At 40.8% G+C, this 24,263-nt stretch overlaps 2 protein-coding genes across 4 annotated transcripts in view; both read left to right on the top strand.

The window, feature by feature from the left end:
• The window catches only part of MVD (mevalonate diphosphate decarboxylase), a 24,551-nt gene extending 17,616 nt beyond the window's left edge, over positions 1-6,935 (top strand). Inside the window, exons 11-12 of one of the 3 annotated variants that reach the window (XR_008845094.1) lie at positions 1,311-1,458; positions 6,816-6,935. Coding sequence is in view for 2 of the 3 variants with exons in the window: in XM_056525583.1 (XP_056381558.1) it covers positions 1,311-1,391 (81 nt within the window). In the remaining variant the exon portion in view is untranslated. Of the gene's footprint in view, positions 1-1,310; positions 2,620-6,815 lie in introns of those variants that run through there. The other 2 variants (XM_056525583.1, XM_056525584.1) reach the window with 2 other exon arrangements.
• LOC130276351 (cytochrome b-245 light chain) lies at positions 1,325-24,263 on the top strand. The gene is made up of 7 exons (XM_056525591.1): positions 1,325-1,458; positions 6,816-6,943; positions 11,245-11,314; positions 15,589-15,663; positions 17,338-17,421; positions 22,668-22,749; positions 23,531-24,263. Exons 2-7 carry the CDS (start codon positions 6,886-6,888, stop codon positions 23,708-23,710), a joined length of 549 nt encoding a protein of 182 aa, XP_056381566.1. The 5' UTR covers positions 1,325-1,458; positions 6,816-6,885; the 3' UTR covers positions 23,711-24,263.

Raw genomic sequence — 24,263 nt, 5'->3', positions numbered from 1 at the left:
TATACTGGCATAAAGCAGACTAAATGTCACAATCGGACTATTCATGGTCCATAATCATTAGAGATGAGCGAAGTTACAGTAATTCGATTCATCATGAACTTCTCGGCTCGGCAGTTTCTGACTTAAGCCTGCATAAATGAGTTCAGCCTTCAGGTGCTCCGGTGGGCTGTAAAAGGTGGATACAGTCCTAGGAGAGAGTCTCCAGCCACCGGAGCACCTGAAAGCTGAACTCATTTATAAAGTCAGCAAACGCCGAGCCGCGAGGTTCGTGACGAATCAAATCACTGTAACTTCGCTCATCTCTAATTATCATCTGTGTACACAACAGTATGTTTGAATACCTTATTAGTGGTATCCAAATGTATACTGGCAGCAGAGCTCCAAAATATGATGAGAATGGGAACCATAGCAACACCTCTGTAAAGGTCGGTTGTAGTACATGCCCCTTGCTGAATACCCCCTGGCATGTCGGTCATCACAGTGCTGATGGGTTCCTATTGGCAGATTGTGGTTGTAGCTCTAGAAGTGACTAGCTTATGATTGAATTTTTGAACAGACTTAAAGGGTCTAAATATATATATATATATATATATATATATATATATATATATATATATATATATATAAAACTCAGCATATGTATGTATGTTCCAGCATCACGTCCAAACGGCTAAAGATATGAACATGAAACTTGGCACACATGTTACTTATATGTCAACAACAAACATAGGAAAGGTGATTTAACCCTTACTCACCCCCATTTGCCAGGGGCGGGGTTTATGTTTAAAGTCCCATACAAGTCAATGGGAAATATATGTTACTGCATAGCTTCCAAACGGCTGGAGATATTTCGATAATACTTGGTCACATGTTACTTATATGTCCACTTAAAATATAGGATAGTTAATTTAACCCTTAACTACCCCCATTTGTGAGGGTCAGGGTTTTGTTTAAAGTCCCATGCAAATCAATGGGAAATGTATGTTACCACATAATTTCCGTACAGCGGGAGATATTTCAATAATACCTGGTACACATATTACGGGTCGGGATAGGAGGACCGGAAAGGAGGATGGTAAAGGAGGTCAAGATATGAGGACAGGAAAGGAGGTCGAGATAGGAGGTCGGGATATGACAACAATATATGAGGACGGGATATGAAGTCAAAAGCTTCCTCCTTTGTTTATTTTCCTCCCCAACAAGGATTAGGAAGGAAAAACCGGGCAACGCCGGGTACTCAGCTAGTTATTAATAAAAAAAACAATGTGTGCAGATCTTGTAACTTTCTGACCCTTCATTTGATGTTGCAGCCAGGACCAGGCCCCATGGAATCACAAGATCTCTCCCTGGATTTGTTGGAACCTGACGGTCTTCCCAAGACAAGTGCCTGATGTTACGTGACTTCAGTAGACACTTTTTTAAATCGGATTTTCTAATCTTTCTTTCAGTTTTTGAGCAGTGAGTTCTGTATATTGCTCTGAAGGGCATTCATAATATCTCAAGGAAAATAATTTAATTACTGGAGTCACTAAAGTGTGTGGATTTTCCTAAAGGGGTTCTCCCAGTAAGAAAAATAGTTCTACACCGATGCATTATATGAAATTAAACCTATTTCAAACATACAATTATTTCAGATAATGTCCTGCTTCAGACATCTAGACTTGCTTATCCCCCATGTGTCAGCATTGTTTGATAACCTGCTACCCTTGGTTATGACCCACTGAGGTGGTTACACATGCTCAGGTAAACTGTAGTCTTCTGAATGTATTGCCAGTTGGTCTCCAATGGGCATGTAACTAAGGGGGTTGTGCTATGTTGGATGGTGACTAAAGGGTCATAGTTCAGAGAGAAAAGCAGGAAGTGATCAGATCCATGGGGGAGATGAACAGTAAGGTGATGTAAGTTACTTTACTGAAAAACAGCACATTTTTCCTCTGTCCTATGTATGTATGTGGTACAAATCTTAGTTGACCAGTTTTGCTTAGTTGGATAACCCCTTTAAGGAAAAATAAATTTGATAAAATTATCATTTTGTATCTGTTATTCCCAGTTGAATGGGAAAATAAAACAAAAATGTTATTTAATAAGTTCCCTTTGTTAATGTTTTTTTTTAAATGTATTATTGTTTTCGAGGGGAGATACATTTGTGTTGGTTAGTGGGGAATATTATGCTACATATGACCATAAATTTGTGTTGACAATCTTTACATCTGTATCCATCAGTTTTTTTGTTTTTTAAAAACTGTCAGCTTTTACTTGTAAATTCCAATGAATTGTCCATTATAATTTGGACACTTAGAGACGCCTGCCTGTCAGTTTTGAGCAATGCTGGCTGTAAAGCATTTCAGTGTACCCTTAATGCAACTAGTGATATAATATTTCAGGAGGTTGGCGTTTAAAAAGGCCATGCATTTCAAAAATACCTGTACACATCACAATTAAACCTCAATCCAACTATTGATTTGATATTTCAGAATGTCTGTCAGAAGAGGTAGGAGGGCACCACTGAGTCGTAGTCCAATTACACTAAACAAGTGGAGGGTATTGTGTAGCAGTAAAGCAGATGCCCGACTTCAGGATTGAGTCAGTGGGGGTGCTAGGACGTGATATAGGGATAGACTTAGTATCAAATAGACAAGTAAAGCATACAGGAATATCCTGCACTCGCCGCACAGCATCAGACTCTAAGCTCCTAACCGGATCAGCCAGGGACCAGGACTGCAGCGCCTACGCATCGCTGCAGTCCTGGTCCCCGGCTGATCCGATTTGGAGCTTAGAGTCTGACGCTGTGCGGTGAGTGCAGGATATTCCTGTATGCTTTACTTTTCTATTTGATATTTCAGAATGTTTGGTCTTTTTTAAAGGGCCATACATTCCAATATACCTGCTGCTGCCCTGCACATTTAAACGTGCTTTCGGCAGCTACATGGACCATAGGAACCTGTGAACAGGAGATTTTTATTGACTATCACCATGTGTGTTGGCCAAGATGTTGGCAACATTTAATGCTGTGTCTTAGTGATGCAGAGCAAGCATTTTTTTTCCCCTTACTTTTACAATTTTATTTACATTTTATTTTTACTAGTCCCACAAGACTACTTTGACAACGATTAGCAGATTGCTGGTATAAAACCTTGCACAAATACTAGTGGAATGTATTTTACCTGTCATCATAATGCCGACAGGCAATGTACCCAGACATGCTGCAGACACAGAGGTGTACTCGGGCACCCATGGCAGGCCTGGTGGCCTTCTCAATGCCCCTGGCTGCCATGGAAATCCATTTGCACTGGCAATCTTGTCACTGGAAAGCCGATGGGGCCAAATGGCATACAGACTCCTCACATGCAGTGGTCGTGATGGGAAAGGTTAATCCACCAGGAGCTGGTAGTTACAGGGGAACCCCCGCTGCCATGCTGACAGCCGAACTCCCATGATCTTGAAAAGAAGAGATAGATCTGTGTTGCGCTGCCTTATTCTAGCCCCGCTGTAAAAATGGCAGGCTAAAATAGGGACCCTTAATGACCACCATAAGGAGGCGCATTAGTGGTCATAAAAAGGTTACTAACCTCATTGATAGCATGCCAAGACATGTAAGTGCATGTATTTATCGGCATGGCAAGCATGGTTTATACTCTGTACTGAAATAAAACAAAATATTTTGTTTCCATAACATAACATTATGTTCCAGACATTACCATGTCTATCGATCCTGTGATTTTTATATTAATTTAATTTTTTATATTAATTAATATATATTTATTGTAATATCGAATATAAAAGCACATCACCTTTAAACATCCCTGTTATCAGTCACTTTAGGGGAGAGGCTTGCAATGGAACAGGTAAATACAATCCATGTGTGACTAATATCAGCCCCTCCTTATATATCCCTGTTGCTCTATTTAAAGCTGATGACTTTACCTTTTTGAAATGCTATCGTAAGGCATTAGAAGTCAGTGGAGGAAAGGGGGTGCTAAAGAACCCCCTCATCAGCCAGAGGAGAGAGTGTCTCTCACCCTGGAGGACAGCCTATTTATTTTAATGATAAGTATATAATGCTTGCAGTATAACACAGATCCTAAAGGTCGTATAGAACTGAAACACAAAAAAGTCTGTTACACAATAGTTTCACAATAACTGAGCATTGTACAAGATTGGAAAAGCCCTAACCATCTTAAAGCTGACAATCAGGCTTGATGTTCCTTTGTAATACAATATGCCTATGGAAAAGGGAGGGGAATTTGCTACTAGGTACCTCCTGGTTTTATTTATTTTGTTCTTTTACATAGCACCAACATATTCCACGGCATTGTACAGAGCATGTCATCGTTCATATTGGTCCCTGTCATTGGTGCTCACAATCTAAATTGAGCTATTAGTATGTTTTTGAAGTGTGTGAGGAAACACAGGGAGAACATACAAACTTTACCTCAAAATTCCCTACAAATGGGGGAGGACATTTATCAAAAGATGTCTAGTGTAGTTTTTTTTTCCACCCTTTTTTTGACAGTAAATTTATCAAGAAGTTGCAAGGACAATGATCAATTTACTGTATTATCAGTATTTTGTACATTTCCTCAGTGTAGAGGTTTTTCTCATGCTTCCTTTTAGATGTAGAACTACCATATATACTCGAGTATAAGCAGTTTTTCAGCACAATTTTTTGTGCTGAAACCACCTTGACTTATACTCGAGTGAACAAAAACATAGCTGGCTTAGCTGTGAGGGGATGGGCCAGGCCATCCATCTTCGGCCATCTATGCTGCAAGGACCGTCCGGTGGGGAGGGTTAGTCATTCCGGGCTGTCCATCTTCACCGGGAGGCCCTCTTCTCTGCTCCGGGCCGACCCCGAACTAGTGACGCTGCATTGACGCCACCTCGCAGGGACGTTCATGAGCAGGGACGTCCCTGCGCATTGTCGTCAATGCAACGTCACTAGTCCGGGGCCGGCACGGACCAGAGAAGAGGGCCTCCCGGTGAAGATGGACAGCCCGGAATGACTAACCCTCCCCACCGGATGGTCCCTGCAGCATAGGTGGCCGAAGATGGATGGCCCGGACCAGCTCACCCTTCCTTCCCACCAAGAAAGGAACAACTGGGGAAGTGAGTAGAAAACAAAAGGGGGGTCTGGATGATGACGAAGGGATTGACGGGGGTCTGGATGATGACAGGGGGGATGATCACATGGGGGGATGATTTATTTCCCACCCTAAGCTTATAGTAGAGTCAATAACTTTTCCTAGGTTTTTGGGGTGAAATTAGGGGCCTCGGCTTATATTCGGAATGGCTAATACTCGAGTATATACGGTAAGTGTAGATGTGCGCTTCGATTTTGTTAAATGCACAAAAATTTTCGACTTTTTACTAAAGTCACAGTTGATAAATATGTGACCACTGCATGGTGAAAAGGATAAATGGTGTACTGCAAGACAACATTGTGAAGAATGTCTATTTAAGTTGGGTGAAGAAAAAAAAAAACACACCAAACTGCACCAAATAGACCACAAAACAGCTCAAAATGCAATGATGAATGTCCCCAGTATTTTTAAAGATACAGTCTAGAGTGGTGATCTCCAAACTGTGGACCTCCAGATATTGCAAATTTACAACTCCCAGCATGCACGGACAATTTTTGGGTGTCTGGGTATTCTGGTAGTTGTAGTTTTGCAACATCTGGAGGTCCACAGTTTGGAGACTACTGCTCTAAAGATTGCATTTAGCCATGAACCACCCCTCAGAATACTGTTTCAGTTGGATTACTTGTTTTTTGTGTGAGAACATACAGACTCCAAGCAGATGTTGGCCACGGTCAGATTAGAAGTCATTCTTTAATATCAAGAAAGGGTTAGATCATAGTTACACCTACAAACAGCCCTTTCAAAGTATAGATCAGTGTTTCCCAACCAGGGTGCCTCCAGATGTTGCAAAACTATAACTCCCAGCATGCCCGGACAGCCAACGGCTGTCTGGGCATGCTGGGAGCTGTAGTTTTGCAGCTGTATAGATATAAGATATAAACTATAATGTCATTCTGGGTATATAGCTTTCAAGATACTTTTATTTAACATCTCACCTCTACAGCTATGGGCATCTTTTCTTACGGAGGGCTGATATAGGGCCTGTCTATGGGAGGGGAGCATTCAGTGGAGGATACAATGCAAGTGTAGAAGACTGTGGACATACGCTGTATAATGGTAGAAGGGCAATGCAAGGCAGGGAGGCTGCACTATGTATAATAGGGAGGAAGGGCAATGCAGGGAGGCTGCACTATGTATAATAGGAGGGGAGGGCAGAGCAGGGACATTGTACTATGTATAATAAGAGGGAAGGACAAAGCAAAGAGGCTGCACTATGTATAATAGGAGGGAAGGGATATGCAGGGAGGCTGCACTATGTATAATAGGAGGGGAGGGCAATGCAGGGAGGTTGTACTATGTATAATAGGAGGGAAAGGCAATGCAGGGAGGCTGCACTATGTATAATAGGAGGGGAGGGCAATGCAGGGAGGTTGTACTATGTATAATAGGAGGGAAAGGCAATGCAGGGAGGCTGCACTATGTATAATAGGAGGGGAGGGCAATGCAGGGAGGTTGTACTATGTATAATAGGAGGGAAAGGCAATGCAGGGAGGCTGTACTATGTATAATAGGAGGGAAGGGCAGTGCAGGGAGGTTGTACTGTGTATAATAGGAGGGAAAGGCAATGCAGGGAGGCTGCACTGTGTATAATAGGAGGGAAGGGCAGTGCAGGGAGGTTGTACTGTGTATAATAGTAGGGCAGAGCTCTCTATATAACAAAATTCTCATCAGCAGGAAGTGATACTCTGCAGCTTAGAGTCTCCAAGTTTCTATACAATCTGCTATCTTCGTGTGATCTACAGCCATGGGGCAAATAGAATGGGCAATGTGGGCAAATGAGCAGGCACTGGCATCAGGACTCAGTAAGTATTATGTGTCAAATAGAATGATCTTATCATTAGTGCTGAATTGCTTATATTGTACATGTATCGGAGCTAATTGTAAATGCAGTCCCATGTAACTCCACAGATTGTTATTGTAGTAGCTGTTTCCTGCAGTCCCTTGTAACATTACTTATTGATAATGGTGTTCATTGTACTGAATGACAACTTGGCTTGCTACATCTTACTATAGACAGTATGCATGTTTATTGTTGATTATTAGAAGATAACGTACCTTATTTTGCCTGCTGTTCATAGTGTGATTAATATTTCATTATTTTATCTATATCAATTACAAAAGAGCAATAGTGTCCCTACCTAGTACATCTTATGACCTGCCCTCGTTCACCTCTTAAATGTCTGTTACTATAATAGTTGGGGTGTAAAAATTTTACAATGGACCCCGGTGTTAAGTGCACCCAGAATCATTTGAAATGTCATTTTAGGTATAAATTAGACAAATTTTCAATTCAGTTTTCAAGAACTGAACTAATGGACCTCCACAACTACAAATGGTTTATATCATTCAAGTTTAGCTGCATACATGTACATGTAGATGACAGTACTATAAAGGGCATGGGACACCAGGTGTAAAATCATGATATAGCTTTTTCACTAGGAGCTACAAGCGGAACAAGTAAAGTCCGTTATAATGTTAGGTGGTTGGTCAGAACGCTACAGAAAAGATTTTTCTTTACACATAAGGGGGAAGTTTCGGGACAAGTATCCGCATCTAAATGTCAACATATTAAACACTGTATGAGGAACTGAAAGGAGGAAGTTACTTTTCATAGAAGACTCTGTGCCACACCTGGATAGTGAACTGGTTCTCCCACATCTGTCCTGGTCCATAACTGTCTTTGTATTTAGGAATAGATGTAATGTTGTCATTGTGCTTTATCCTTTGTAAAACCCACAATCTGTGTGGGGAGGCAGAATGCAGTGTTCTATATATTAGAATGATGCAGACCATCTTTTTTTTTTATAATACATCTAGAAAACAGAGACCTTTAAATTAAGCTTTTCCCCATTTCCACCTCTTAGGAAACAAATGCTGGATGACAACCAGAAGTGTAACTTTCAGCTTTGTAACAGGGTCCCCACCTACCATGTACCATTTAGACCCGAGGCATCAGGGCATGGACGTGACTGCTATTATCTCTGCATTAACTTAAGCTGTACCCCTCCTGAAAACCACTAGTGACTTCTTTACCTGTGTGTAATTCTGCCCTTCTGTTCATGAACATAGAAGATCAGGATGAACACCCAGCTTTTCACAGACCCAAGCAAGTTAGCCTAGCCCTGTTGTGATACATCCCTTGTATAAACAGATTAAAACCGTGCCCACAGGACTTCATGGTCTATAAAGTGTATACTACATCTAGATAGAGACCTTCCTCCTGCTCATATCTATATCACACTCTGAGTAATTAAGAGTTAATTCCGCTCCCTCCATCACATTGTGAGATGTCCAGTGACTGTTGACTTGGCCGATTACACAAATGTAAGAAATCATTTAGTTCATCTTTCTAGAGGGAAGTGGAGAGGGAAAGAGTTGCTGCACAGGGTATTTCTTAAAATGATATCCTGTGTTCATGTTGCACCATAGAGGATAGATGCAGATCTGTGTGCTCCCCCACCGCACGTTGGCAGCAGGCTGGCAACATTCACTTGGAGTACAGCTTCATTTTTAAACACCATTTTGCCGCTTAGTGCAAGCGAATATAAGGGTCCTGTTCAGAGGCATGGCTTGTAGCTTCTGGGTCCCGATGCAAGATCTGCAACAGGGCCCCGTATGCCAACTATATTACTGGTCTCTAATGGGGCATATGTGCTTTGGGGCTCCCTAAGGCACCAGGGCCCCAGTGCCACTGCTACCTTTGCTAACTCTATAGCTATGCCCCTGGTCCTATTACACAAAGTGAATATTAGCCGAACAGGTCTTTATTGCCTTCTGTAAAAGAGAATAATGAGCAAATGCTTGTTCATTGGCTGATCAGCTGTACCTTTCCTCTTGTAATTGGGGATGTGTGTCCAACGAGGGATGGAAGCAAAGGGCCGAACGGCTACCGATTCATGTAATACGCTCTTTAAACAAGTGCTGATCTACAAGAATGGCGATTGTTTACACATCAGCTCAGGCCCAGCAGCTAGGGCTCATTTACACATCTCGGCTCGAGCCCAGCAAGGTTCAGCAGAGGTGTGAGGTTCTTCAACCTGAGAGGTAACAGGAAGCAACCAACCTTGTGAATACAACTTGTAAATTTATGTCACTCAACGTAAAATAAAAATATACATAAATAAAACAATAATGCATGAATTTAAAGGGAATCTGTCAGCTCTATATCATGCTCAGAACTCAAGTGTCAAACAAGCAATACAAAGTACAGCACCATGTTTTCTCCCTCCTCCCTGCCTTGATTGATAGACATACAAGGCTCAGCACTGGAAGCCAAGCCCTGTACATCAATCATGCAGGAGGGGGAGAAGACACACTGCCTTTTTGATGCTTGAACCCTAAGCATGATATAGTGCTGACAAATCCCTTTTAAATTCATGCTTTATTTTGTTTTACTTTATGTATATTCATTTGATCACAAGTGACATAAGATGAAATCTTAAGCTTCTGTTACAATGTTACTGGCTTCCTTCTTAGGCTTAGGCATCTCTGATAATTTAGAGTATGCACTGCTGTGATGTATTGTTGGAGATATGGGGGGAGTTTGAATTTATCATTTATTTCCCCGTTTTTGTGGTGTTGATTTTTCACACGATTTGTCACAGTTGCTGTTTAGAGCCTTTGCTAATTTACACCAGACCTGGCTTACAAAACTGGCTGGGTTTGCCAGTGGGGTAAAAAGTGGCAGAGGAGAAACTGTACAAAGTGGTGGACTAGAGTGTAATAAAAAAAAATATATATAGTGTACAAGCATATTTATCACATGCCATGCAACCATTTAATAAATTTGGCGCCTGTACACATTGCCACCACCCAAATTAAAGGTGTAGAACAATAGTTCACCTACACCACTCTTGATAAATTTCCTCCCTATTGTTTACAAATAGTAAGATTAAGCATTTGTTGACTACTCTTTATATGCAAATCATGCTCTTTAAAATATATTCCCTAGCACCATTTTGTACAGCAGTGTCCCCACTAAACTCCTTTTAGTGGAGGGGGTTGCATCTTGTAGTTGTGACAGCGCTTGCTCTCCTGCCTGCTGTTCTTTGTGGGTGCTCTAGGAACGTATAAAGGGTGTCATGCAAGCTAAAGCTGCAGAATAAGTGTACACTGTTGGTGTGAATTTAACCCGGAAACCTTTTTCAAGAAAATGTACTTTTGTATTTTTGTTTCTATGCTTTCTGTTTTGTCACAATTGAGAATGCATTTGCTGAAACCCCCACTTTACCACAATAAAAATTAAAAGCCCCAAACGTTCATCTTGTGAAAAGACTAAAAATTAAAGGCAAAATAAAATTATATATTCTGCTAAAAGCTGCAATGTTTTAAGTGGGCACTGTCATTTGTAAAAACTTGTTATATAATGTGGAAAATAACGTATATGTATACTTTCCCTGCAGCTACTGCCAGTGTGTCTCTGTGGAGAGACAAAATACAGGAAGTGTGGGCAGAACAAGCCGTACTCTGCAGAGACAAAATACAGGAAGTGTGGGCAGAACAAGCAGTACTCTGCAGAGACAAAATACAGGAAGTGTGGGCAGAACAAGCAGTACTCTGCAGAGACAAAATACAGGTAGTGTGGGCAGAACAAGCAGTACTCTGCAGAGACAAAATACAGGAAGTGTGGGCAGAACAAGCAGTACTCTGCAGAGACAAAATACAGGAAGTGTGGGCAGAACAAGCAGTACTCTGCAGAGACAAAATACAGGAAGTGTGGGCAGAACAAGCAGGACTCTGTACACAAAGCCCTGCTTGTACTGCCCACAGTTCCTGTATTTTATCCCAGCTAAGACACACAGGCAGTAGCTGCAGGGACAAGACAGCATTTTTTTTTTACTCAAAAATATAAAAAAATATTTAAAATAATGTATATGTACATATACTGTTATTTTTTACATTATATGAAAAGTTTTTGCAAACGACAGAGATCATTTAAATGTGCTTGCGAGATATACATTTAAAATTTACAAAATAATATTTGGTACATTGACAAAAACCACCTGCAGAAAGCAGTGTTTTCCATGTGTAGTAGCCATGGAGGCTTAGCTGCCATGTTTCTACTGTTCTTGCTATCAGTAACCAATGTTTTCTGTCTCCACAGTCCTCCTCTCTGGCGGTATTGTTGCAGTTGCCGGACAGTTTAAAGGTTGGCAGTTTGGGGCGTATGGAATGTATCCTTTGTAACAAATGACATCATTACTGTGATCTAATGCAAGTAAAATGGATCTGTCCTTATTCAGCAGCTATTGCTAGGATCTCATCGCTGCAGCCTATCCTAACACCAGGAGGCAGTACCAGATATGACAGGTTTAGTGGTAATAGGTAACACTGTCCTTCTGATAGCTGCATACTTGTTCAGGGTTGTGCACCACATTGCGTCTTCTGCTATCATTGGACTCTGAGGCCAAACATGTCCGCATGTATTTACTGGTTATTTTAGGGTTAATTTATGTCATTTTAAGGACATGTTATTTGAAATTTCAGATCCTCGAAATGAAATTCTGAGCATGATGTAGAGCTGACCTAATCCTTTAAAAAAGTCAATTTGTCTCTTTTTGACAAGTTTCTGTCAGGATCTATCTACAGAAAAATGGAGAATATGTCATTTATCTGTCCTGTAAAAAAAAAAAAAAAAAAAAAAAAAACTTGATGGATTTCTTTTTTGTACAATGTCTAAATGCAAAATATGGTGTGAACCTAGCCTAAATAAAGGAATGTATATGTGTAAATGTATATACACAAGGTGACTATGCAGGACTAATTATTGCATTCAGTGACCTAACCACTACATAGTTGCAGTTCCGTAAAAAAAAAAAAAAGTTAAATTCCATACTCATAAATTCCGCAGTGTGAATGGGTGAACAGAAAACACATTCACTCTCATTTTATCTTCATGTAGCGGAATTTCTGGTTGGAAATCCGAAGCTCCATAGTGTTAACCTAGCCTTAGGGTATGCTTCAGCTCATATTTCTTTCTGCCAAGCTGACAGTGGATTATTTGCAGTTTTGCAGATTCTGCACGGAATGTGTGCGGAATTATTTGCGCTCAACACACAGATTCTGGATAGAATTCAGAGTCCTATAGACTTCATTAAACCCTGAACAACGAGTGCCATACATATACGGCGCTGTCGTGCGGTAGGTCTATGAAGCAAGCTCAGGAGCTGAGCTCGCTTCTTAGCCATTCGGTTCCGGCTGCTATCAGAGCCGATGCCGATGCCAAGCATGAACTCTTTAGACGCCGCAATCAAAGTTGATTGCGGCGTCTAAAATGCGGAAAATAAACTCCGAGCAGCTCAGCGGAGCAGATCGGGATCATTGCGGAGAAATCGCGATGTCTCGATCAGCTGAGAGGACAGCGAGAGCCTCCTCGCCATCTGATCTGTCCCTTGATTCTCTAGCCAGGCTCTGCAGGCTTGAGCAATCGAGCACAGATAACACTGATCAATAATATGCTATGGTATAGCATTGAACAGGTATGCAATCTACTGATTGCATGTAATAGTCCCCTATTGGAGCTATAAAAAAGTGTCAAAATTTTTTTTTTTATAAATGTGATTTAACCCCTTCGCAAATAAAAGTTTTAGTCACCCCTCTTTTCCCCCCCAAAAAATAAAAAATGTAGTATTGCGGCGTGCATAAATGTCTGAACTATAAAAATATAAAGTTAATTAAACTGCACTGTCAATGAAGTACACGTTAAAAAAATTCCAAAGTTCAAAATTGCGTATTTTTGGTCACTCTGTATACCCTAAAATATGTATAAAAAGCGATCAAAAAGTTCCATCAAAACAAAAATGGTACCGATAAAAACTTCAGATCACTGTGCAAAAAATTAGCTCTCATATAGCCCCATATATGGAAAAATAAAAAAGTTATAGGCATCAGAAGAGGACATTTTTAAACATGCTAATTTTCATGCAAATGGTAATAATTTTTTTAAAGAAGTACCGTAAAATAAAATAAAACCTATATAAGTTGGGTATCATTTTAATCGTATGGACCTACACAATAAGGATAACGTGTCATTTTTACTGAACAGTGCACTGTGTAGAATCGGAAGCCCCCAAAATTGACAAAATGGCTTTTTTTTTTGCCCCACAAAGATTTTTTTTTTTCGTTTCACCGTAGCTTTTGTGGTGAAATGATTGATGTCATTACAAAGTAAAATTGGTGATGCGAAAACAACCCCTTTATATTGGTCTGTAGGTGGAAAATTGAAAGCGTTATGATTTTTAAAAACGAGAGTGCAAAATAAAAAAGCCTGCGTCCTCAAGGGGTTAATCTCTGCTGAGGAATTCTACAAAAGAATTTACAAGTTCAATGTTTTTGCAGACTGCAGAATTCCCGCAGTGGTAATTCAGCAGCGGAAAATCTGCTGTGTGAATGGGACAGTGGAAATTAAATTCCTCACAACCTTAACTTCATGTAGCAGAATTTCTGAGCTGAATTCTTTCTCCAGATTCTGCATTGAAATTCCACTGTGTGAACATAGCCTTAGGGTATGTTCAGACTGTGTAATTTGTGCAGATTATCTGCACGGAAAATACGTGTGGACATTCTGCTAGGACCATTTGGAAATAACCGTCTCCTAGACATGTCTATTCTTTTTGTGGACACTCTAATCAGGATTTCCACGGCAGAAACATCTGTTGTGGAAATTCTACCATGTGAACAGTACAGCAGAATCCCATTGAAATCAATGCGACTCTGCTGCAGCGGAATGTCCATGTGGAAAGTTCCTGTGGAATTCCGCACGCACATTCCGCCGTGTGTACATAGCATCAAGCTGATTGTTCTCCATAGACCTCTGGAGCGTTATAGCCCTATAAATATGCAGTAGGAGACTGACAAATCTTCCTTATGAGTGTCCTTGCTCCGCTGCTGGGAATTCCCTGTGATCACTAGTCAGACCTGTAATTTGCACGACTCATCTTAATAACATCTTTATTTCACTGGAGTTCCCTGTTTACTACTCTGTTATTGTACACGGCTTCCTCCTCCACCTCACTTCTTTAACCCTATGGATACTTTATTTTTTCAGCTGGAGTCATTATGGATACTTTATTTTTTTCAGCTGCAATCATTATTATAATAATTTTTGGGCAAAGCGCCAACTCCAGTCTCTTTCTGGCCTTATCGGTTCTACCGCACTTCAGTGGCAACTGATCTGACCGTCCCATATTCCCCAGTGTGCCTTCAGCTGTTGCAAAACTACAAATCCCAGCATGCCTGGACAGCCTTTGGCTGTCCAGGCATGCTGAGATTTTGTAGTTTTGCAACAGTTTTGTAGTTTTGCAACAGCTGGAGGCACACTTTTTTTTTAAAAACACTGTCTCAGACCAGAGAGGAAGCAAAGAGCAAAGATATTCAGACCTATTGCTTTATTTACTATTAGATTCATATAGGACTAGGGAGCGCCAAGACCCAGGTAGAGCTGTTCCTTTTATTTGCATTAAAGGGGGTTATCCAGGAAAAAAACTTTTTTATATATATCAACTGGCTCCAGAAAGTTAAACAGATTTGTAAATTACTTCTATTAAAAACTTAATCCTTCCAATAATTATCAGCTGCTGAAGTTAAGTTGTCCTCTTCTGTCTGGCAACAGTGGTCTCTGCTGACATCTCTGCTTGTCTCGGGAACTGCACAGAGTAGAAGATGTTTGCTATGGGGATTTGCTTCTACTCTGGATAGTTCCCGAGACAGGTGTCATCAGAGAGCACTTAGACAGAAAAGAACAACTCAACTTCAGCAGCTCATAAGTACTGAAAGGATTAAGATTTTTTTAATAGAAGTAATTTACAAATCTGTTTAACTTTCTAGAGACAGTTGATATATAAAAAAAAAAGTATTTTCCTGGATAACCCCTTTAAAGGGGTACTCCGGCGCTTAGACATCTTATCCCTTATCCAAAGGATAGGGGATAAGATGCCTGATTGTGGGGGTCCCGCCGCTGGGGACCCCCGTGATCTTGCACCCCGTTAGAATCAGTCCCCGGAGCGTGTTCGCTCCGGGTCTGATTACTGCCAATCACGGGGACGGCGCATTGTGATGTCACGGCTCTGCCCCCGTGTGACGCCACGCTCCGCCCCCTCACTGTAAGCCTATGGGAGGGGGCGTGACAGCTGTCTGTCAGTCTGACCCCTCCCATAGGCTTGCATTGAGGGGGCGGAGCATGACGTCACACAGGGGTGAGCCGTGACGTCACAATGCTCCGTCCCCGTGATCGACAGTAATCAGACCCGGAGCGAACACACTCCGAGGACTGATTCTAACGGGATGTGGCATGCAAGATCACAGGGGTCCCCAGTGGCGGGACCCCCGCGAGCAGGCATCTTATCCCCTATCCTTTGGATAGAGGATAAGATGTCTAAGCACCGGAGAACCCCTTTAAGGTACATAAAATATTTTCTTCTTTCTGTAATTCCTTAACTTCTACTCTCAGAGCGGCCGGTGTATTCATTACACTTCTGGAATATCCTAGAAGCAGAAGGAAAAAGGGGTCTAGCATGGAGAGATGGTAAGTGCACTGTGCCCTATGGAGGTCAGTACTGTGTTCACCTTTAAAGAATAAAAATTCATTCATATCAATGGATCCATAGTCTGCATGCTCAGCCATGGAAATCAGTGGTATTGTATGCTCAGCCAAGCGCTGAGACTCCTTAATGTAGATTATTGAAGGAAGACCCTTATGTCTCACTCCCCATGTAATCTTCTGACATCATCTTTTCTTTTCTTGAAAAAAAAAAATCTCTAAGCTTAAACCCCTATATTAGCTCAGCCTCCACAGTATGCTGCACATAGATGGGATTTAGAATTTTATGTGGAAATAAAATAATTTTTTTAAGCCATTTGCCTGCTTACATCATGTGTACTTGCGCTACAAAAAATTTAAACGAATAGCTAAGTATCTTAGATTAAAGTTTCAAAGTATGGTCTCAAATGGATTATCCAGGAAAAAAACTTTTTTTTTAAATATCAACTGGCTCCAGAAAGTTAAACAGATTTGTAAATTACTTCTATTAAAAAATCTTAATCCTTTCAGTACTTATGAGCTTCTGAAGTTGAGTTGTTCTTTTCTAAGTGCTCTCTGATGACACGTGTCTCGTGAACCGCCCAGTTTAGAAGAAAATCCCCATAGCAAACCTCTTCTAAACTGGGCGGTTCCCGAGACATGTGTCATCAGAGAGCACTTAGACAGAAAAGAACAACTCAACTTCAGAAGCTCATAAGTACTGAAAAGATTAAGATTTTTTAATAGAAGTAATTTACAAATCTGTTTAACTTTCTGGAGCCAGTTTATATATATAAAAAAAAAAGTTTTTTCCTGGATAACCCTTTTAAGATTGTGCAAAAATTTGCGACAATTCAAAATTGTCGCATTTGATACTTCAGCTACCCCTGCAAAAGTCCAATTAAGGCCCCTTTCACACTACCGTTGTCACTACTACCGGTGACTTTTTCTCCCGCTACTCTCACTGAAAAACAGCGGCACCCGACGGACCCCTTTGACTATAATGGGGTCCATTGGAACCCGATGTTGCCTGTTGCGCCCCGTCAAAATGGCAGCTGTCAAACTTAAAAAAAAAAGTTTGACACCAGTTCTTGACGGGACGCAAGGACAGTGTGAAAGAAGCCAAAATTGGACTTCTTCCTAAGGAGTTTCGCTAAAATAATGTAAGCAGTGTGGAAGGGAAAAAGTTGCAATTTTTTTGCACAAATCACTGTTTTCACAAAAATTTGCAAAAAATGTATACAAAAAAATAAACTAATTTATACAAATTTATTATGTAAATACAATGATAAATTCCCCACATATACTTTTACTCACTCGAAATTTATTACATGTAGTTTATCATTTTTAGTCCTTACTTGTAGTTCTCTGTGCTGTATCTAAAGAAGCAGAGCTGCTGTGTAAAGCATGGTGGAGGGACGCAGCAGTAGAGTGAGCCTCTGATGAGACAGAAACAGGACATTAGACGCCAGTAGACCAGTGTTTCCCAACCAGGGTGCCTCCAGCTGTGGCCAAACTACAACTCCCAGCATGCCCGGACAGCCAAAGGCTGTCCAGGAATGCTGGGAGTTGTAGTTTGGCCACAGCTGGAGGCACAATAGTTGGGAAACACTGCAGTAGACAATGCAACTGTGCAGGTTATAGCCAAACCCTAATGGATTATGTTATTGTATTTTTCAGTGGACAGAAGTACATGACAGCGGTGGTGAAAGTCTTTGGTCCTCTCACCCGTAATTACTATGTCCGAGCTATTTTGCATGCAGGGTGAGTACTTCCTTGATGTATTATGCCTGTGAAATAGGTTGTTTTTCTCATAATGTTTATATAGACATTTGATATTTAAATGGGCACTGTCATGAAAACAAAAAAATTGATATGTTGTAGTACTTAAGTACTACAACATATCTCTAATTTAGTTTAATTAAAAAAAGTGTCACCCTCCTAGTGGCCGAATGCATTCAGCAGTGATGTCACCACTGAATTTCGACTCGTTGAAGCCTGGCAACGAGTCGAAATTCAATCACTGCTGTGCTCGCTCCCGCCTGTCAATCAGACAGGCGGGAGCGAGCGCTTTGAAGGAAGAGGACGCGCGCAGGCTCGGGGACAAGGTAAAGTATTATGTTCACTGTATTATGTATACTGTTCACCTATACAGTATGCCTCCAGTTTCCCCACTACAACTCCCAGCATGCCCTGGGAGTTGTAGTGGGGAACCCTGGAGGGACACTGAATAGGTGAACTGAGGGGGAGTGGGTTGAGCGGAGCGGCGGGGCCGGGGGGGGGCTGGGGGTATGCGGTCTGCGGGGAGGGGGTACTCTGGGTGAACTAAGGGGGAGTGAGTTGAGCAGCGCGACGGGGCCGGGGGGGGGGGGCTGCGGTACTGGAATGGTGAAGAGTCATTGTGTCGTGGCTGTAAAGCTAGCGCCGAGATGAGATATGAAAGCAGGATGGGCATGCTTACAGATAGGAAACTCTGACTCTTTACCATACCAGGCTAAAATGAGAAAGGAGCTGACCAGGCCCGGCAACTACACCGTAAACAGAACCAACTGCTTCCAGTCCCATTCGCTGTGTAGTGCAGGAGTTGGGGGTGTCAGTCAGCAATTGATGGCCTATCCTGAAGATAGGCCATCAGTCATTTCAGCCTGGAAACCCCTTTAAAGGGGCACTCTGGTGGAAAACATTCTTTTTTTTTTTTTTCAAATCTGGTGCTAGATAGTTAAACAGATCTGTAAATTACTTTTATTTAAAAATCTTAATCCTTCCAGTACTTATCAGCTGCTGTATACTACACAGGAAATTGAGTTGTTGTTTTCTGTCTGACCACAGTGCTATCTGCTGACACCTCTGTCCATGTCAGGAACTGTCCGGAACAGGGAAGGTTTGCTATGGGGATTTGCTCCTACTCTGGACAGTTCCTGACACGGACAGAGGTGTCAGCAGAGAGCACTGTGGTCAGACTGAAAAGAACTTCCCAAATTTCTCTGTAATTGACAGCTGTTGAGAAGTCCTGGAAGGATTAACATTTTTAAATAGAAGTAATTTGTAAATCTGTTTAACTTTCTAGCACCATTTGAATCGGAAAAAAAATTCCACCGGAGTAACCCTTTAAGAGAAACTGTGTTCTGATGTAGGATGTTACAGTTGCAAGAAGGAGTAGGTGAACCACTTGAAATTACCTTGATTTCTGTAATACTTGCTACTCAAACATGACCTGTTGTTATCACAATCCTGGACAAACACAATCCAACTAAACTAATAACACACTCATAGCTGAACTATTTATGTCTTTTTTACTGAGCAGATTGAGTAAACATCCAACTGCAGGAAGAAATTGACTTATAAAAGTAACAAAACTATATGTGAAACAAATTAACAAAAATAAGAGGAGGAAACCACTTTAGTAAAAGGAAAAAAAAATCCACCTATAGGTTATAAATAAAGCTATAGTTGACAAAGAGTTGTATTTAAAAATACAGGGAGGTAAAACTAATGCCTTAAAGGGGTATTCCGGGCAAAACCTTATATATATATCTCTATATATATATATATCTATCTAATCTATCTAATCTATCTACTCCGGAAAGTTAAACAGATTTGTAAATGACTTATATTAAAAAATCTTAATCCTTCCAATAGTTATTAGCTTCTGAAGTTTTCTGTCTAACTGCTCAATGATGATGTCACGTCCCGGGAGCTGTGCATGATGGGAGAATATCCCCATAGGAACTGCACAGCTCCCAGGACGTGAGTCATCAGAGAGCAGTTAGACAGAAAACAACAACTCAACTTCGGAAGCTAATAACTATTGGAAGGATTAAGATTTTTTAATGGAAGTAATTTACAAATCTGTTTAACTTGACGGAGCTAGTTGATATATATAAAAAAAAAAATTGGCCTGGAATACCTCTTTAAAGTCTCAAAAGGAGGAAGAATTTGCCAAATCTGTGGTTAAAAACTTTATAGATGAGGAGAACATATTCACTAACCATTACAATAGCTACTTGCTAGAACCCCTATCGATCAAAAGATTGGGGATTTATTTTCCCCTAAGTGGAGGAAGCAGCAGTATGCATGCTCAGCCACTGGACTATTCACCATCTATGAGGTAGGTGGGTACAACCACGCCATTCACTTGTGGGACAAACAATCTCTGTTCTTGTGAATGGTGGGGGTTTCCGTGGGGCCTCTTGTGATATGGTGTAGATAAGTGATAAGTTAACATGCTGGGATAATCCCATAAAAGCAAAATAATTGGTGCATATTGCCGCCATCCATGATATCAGTTTGTGATTGCAGCGCCTCTACCTGTTTTGTTTAACCAATCCTTTCTCATGGGAAATTCTCCCGGTGATTGAAAAATTGTTAATGTTACATTCATCCTCAGTAAGGTATGTACCCTGTTTCCCCGAAAATACACCCTACCCTGAAAATAAGCCCTAGCTGGATTATCGGGGTGGGCTGCAATATAAGCCCTACCCCAAAAATAAGACCTAGGGCTAGGGGTACTCAACTGGCGGACCGCGGCTGCCAGTAATGCAATGCCGATATTTAATCCCTGGATGTTTCAGTGTTTTTACAGTTGGCTAAAGGATAGATTGTAGAAGGTTGTAGTTAATGGTTTGTATTATGAGCAGAGACTGGTTACAAATGATGTGCAGCAAGGGTCTGTTCTGGATCCTATTCTATTTCATATCTTTAATCAAAAGGAAGCTTCGTTTGGAGCATGATAATGGCGCTGAACGAAACAGAGGATCACAAAGCCAGGATAAAATCCAACTGATTTATTACCAATAATGCAACGCGTTTCACTGCGCATGCGCAGCGAAACGCGTTGCATTATTGGTAATAAATCAGTTGGATTTTATCCTGGCTTTGTGATCCTCTGTTGCATTCAGCACCATTATCCTGCTCCAAACGAAGCTTCCTTTTGATTATACTCTACATATGCTCAGGAAGGCTGCAGACGGAATTCATTTTACTACACACTTTTCCCATTGTTGTGTATGTAGTTGCACAACCTGATCTGGTAAGCGGTATTGAATCTACCTATTTGTCTACCCTTACCATCTACGTTACTTCACAAGGAGCGCCTTTCCGCTTTTCTCTTTCATTTCATATGTTTGTCAGGGTCATACCAGAGAGTTTGGTAGGTAAGCTTTACCTGTTTGCTGATGACAAAAATGGCTGATATTCCTGGAGGTATCTGTAAAATTGAAAAGGATTTAACTTAAATAGATAAATGGCCAAAACTATGGAAACTTAAGTTCAATGTTTCCAAATGTAAAATAAGGCACTTGGCTGCATAGCTAGAGGTATAACCAGTAGGAACAGGGATCCCATGGTATAAAGCTCTAGTGAAACAACATCTGGAATACTGGGTTAACTTCTGGAGGCCTGACCCAGGGGCACAAAGACTGAGCCCAGAGTGGCAATGACCAAGCTTGTGGTACTGCATGTCCTCCATGGTATCACACTGGTGGCTAAAGTGCTGGGGCTGGGTGCATGCAAACCTAACGAGAGGACCCGAGCACTGGCAAGGCCTGGTACTGAACGGTTTGTCTAAAACCTGTGTGTGCCAGTGAAGCAGCTTTTTGATGACCGTGCCTATATGTGTTGGGAAGACTGCAGGGGAAAGGGGTGAAGAGAAGACATCAGTGCTTTGGCACGAAGAGTGAAGATATCACGTGGCACCGCCGCATTGCACTGTACAATTGGCAGTTCACATTAAACAGAAGGTCTTAAGTGTATAACAGGAAAGACTTAAAGTTTTTTCCTGGAATACCCCTTTTCTATATATATCAACTGTCTCCAGAAAGTTAAACAGATTTGTAAATTACTTCTATTAAAAAATCTTAATCCTTTCAGTACTTATGAGCTTCTGAAGTTAAGATTGTTCTTTTCTGTCTAAGCGCTCTCTGATGACACGTGTCTTGGGAAATGCCCAGTTTAGAAGAGGTTTGCTATGGGGATTTGCTTCTAAACTGGGCGTTTCCCGAGACACGTGTCATCAGAGAGGACTTAGACAGAAAAGAACAACCTTAACTTCAGAAGCTCATAAGTACTGAAAGGATTAAGATTTTTTTAATAGAAGTAATTTACAAATCTGTTTAACTTTCTGGAGCCAGTTGATATATAAATAAAAGTATTTTTCCTGGATAACCCCTTTAAACAACTAAATCTGTAAATCTAAGTTTGGAGGAAAAAGGGAAAGGGGAGACCTGATTAAAACCTTTAAACATGATAAAGGGTTAAATAGGTTTAAGGAAGGAAGTATTTTGCAGTCAGAAATTGAACACAAGAACAAGGGGATCCAATCTGAGGTTATTTTGGGGGGGAGAGGAATCAGAAGAAATGCAATGTATTATGTAACTAAAAGTGTACAGGTAGTAGATGCCTGGAATAAAATTCCTGCAGATGTGGGTGATAAACCTGATAAAGCTGACAAAAAGCACACATGAAAATCAACTAAAGAATGGTTGAAAAAAATCTTTGTGTTCTGGAAGCATCAAATAAGAGTCCTGACCTCAACTCTATCACGATGATGTGGCATGACCTGATGACATGTAAGTCATCCCAGATATATTGATGAATTAAAACACCTTTATAGGAAGGAATGATCCAAAATTCCTTCTCTATGTTGCACAAATCTTTTTTGCACCTTCAGGAAACATTTGATTAATGCTAAAGAGGATCTATAGGTAAATTAATTTAAGGGTTCACTATTTATTTTTCTTCCGGCACTATGGGTGTTAACTCACTATGCTAAATAAATTGAACGAAAAGTGTGACTGTGTGTGTTATTAATATAGTTCACCGATGTAGTTCTAAAGGGTTCACTATTTCTTGATTCTGTGTGGATGTTGGGGCATTCCAGAGTGTACACAGGATTTGAGGAGAGGAATGTCACTGGCTAAGACTTGCTTGGAAAAAGGAGCATTACGTTCTTACACTGTGAAATTTGCATGAAATAACGTTTATATATTAACTTGAATGGTTTGGTTACACAGGTTGGCAGTACCTGGAGGTTTTATCCTGGCCACCATCTTGGGCACAGTATGTCTTGGTATTGCAGCCATCATTTATTTCCTGGTAAGTGTCAGACAAAGATTGGAGGGGAGGTATTTTGCCATATTGGGCCATCTGGATGTTATAAAGGGTGTCCTATCACTGGGACCTGTCTCTACTACTCTCTTGGGTGGGGATACTGTAAATACGACTGGGTAGATAAAGTGTCAAAATCAACCAGTAATAAAAGTTGAACTTGGGAGATCCTGTAGTAGGCCCCTCCTACAATCAGTTTATTGACTTACCAGCATAAAATCTGCAGCATATATAATGTGTGTGAAAATACCCTATTACTGGAGACCCAAAGGGTGGTTACCGAGAAAATGAAATTCACAGATCATTAATTCATAACAACTCTTAATTCATGACAAATCTAAAACCCAGTTAGATCATGGGGAGCAGAATCTGTAATTCTGCAGACATTGTATCTCTGAATTTAGTAACACATAATGTATGTTTTTGTGTATGTTAGGCTTGTAATGTCTAAAATATAGTCCAGGACTTTTTGGCAGGGGTTCTATGGGGTTTCAAAGCAGCAGGGTCCACAAAAGTTTTCATCGTTTGGGGAGTGAAAAAAAAAAAGCTCCAAATTGGCAACAATAATTGGCACCATGAGCTGTTTGGATCATAGAACCACTTAAAACTTGCCACTAAGATGGGCAAATGTGAATGGTTCACATTTTTTTTTATTATCTAGCATACTCTGAATAGTGCATATACATATTTATTCATTTATATAATTTATATATTGTAGTTACTCAGTATGTCTTGAATTTTCATTCTTATTATTCTCTTGTGTGTCTAGGCCGCGATAAGAGGGGAAGAATGGCGCCCTATTGAACCACAAGCTCCTCCTAAGCTGAAAGTGGCAGAGACCATTAAACGTCCTCCACAGAACCCACCTCCTCGTCCTCCTCCAGAGGTGCGCAGAAAGCAGGTGGATGAGGGACATGTCAACCCCATTCCAGTCCAGGATGAAGTATGACTATCCTCAACATATGGGACTTTTGTTTCTAAGGGGACGATGGACAGATGATCTGACCAACAATTGTGTAGCAATGCTTTTTTCCATGATGCTCTCTATCGCGGACACCCCCTCTTCCAAGCAGTCTTGTCCACTATTCATGTTCGCTTTGTGGGTGAGAGACTGGATGTCATGAAAAGACAAGAAAGTGACACCAATGAAGATTTTTTTTCTCCCCAATTTTTACCCTTAAAAGGGAACTTTTTTCCTCAGAACAATCAGTATTCAGCGCATCTGAAGGTACTTGTATTGCTCACTTTATCAGTCATTTAGAGATAAGTGGTTATCTTGGAGGTTGCCATTTCTGCTATTTAAAGCAAGGTATTAAATGAATGATAACATGAGATGTCAGAAGAGTATTAATAGACTGTTATTTTCCTACTCTGCCCAGCATACCAGTATCCTGCCAGTGTGCCATTTTTATGCAGCTAGACCTATTTTATATACGGTAGCTTTCCTTATAAAGTGTTCTCAATAAAGCTTTATATATAAATAATGTTCTCAGTAAAGCTTA

Source organism: Hyla sarda, chromosome 6 (genome assembly GCF_029499605.1).
Source record: "Hyla sarda isolate aHylSar1 chromosome 6, aHylSar1.hap1, whole genome shotgun sequence".
Taxonomy (NCBI): Eukaryota; Metazoa; Chordata; class Amphibia; order Anura; family Hylidae; genus Hyla; species Hyla sarda.
Note: the sequence above shows the minus strand (reverse complement) of the source record. Positions and strands in the feature narration are given on the sequence as shown.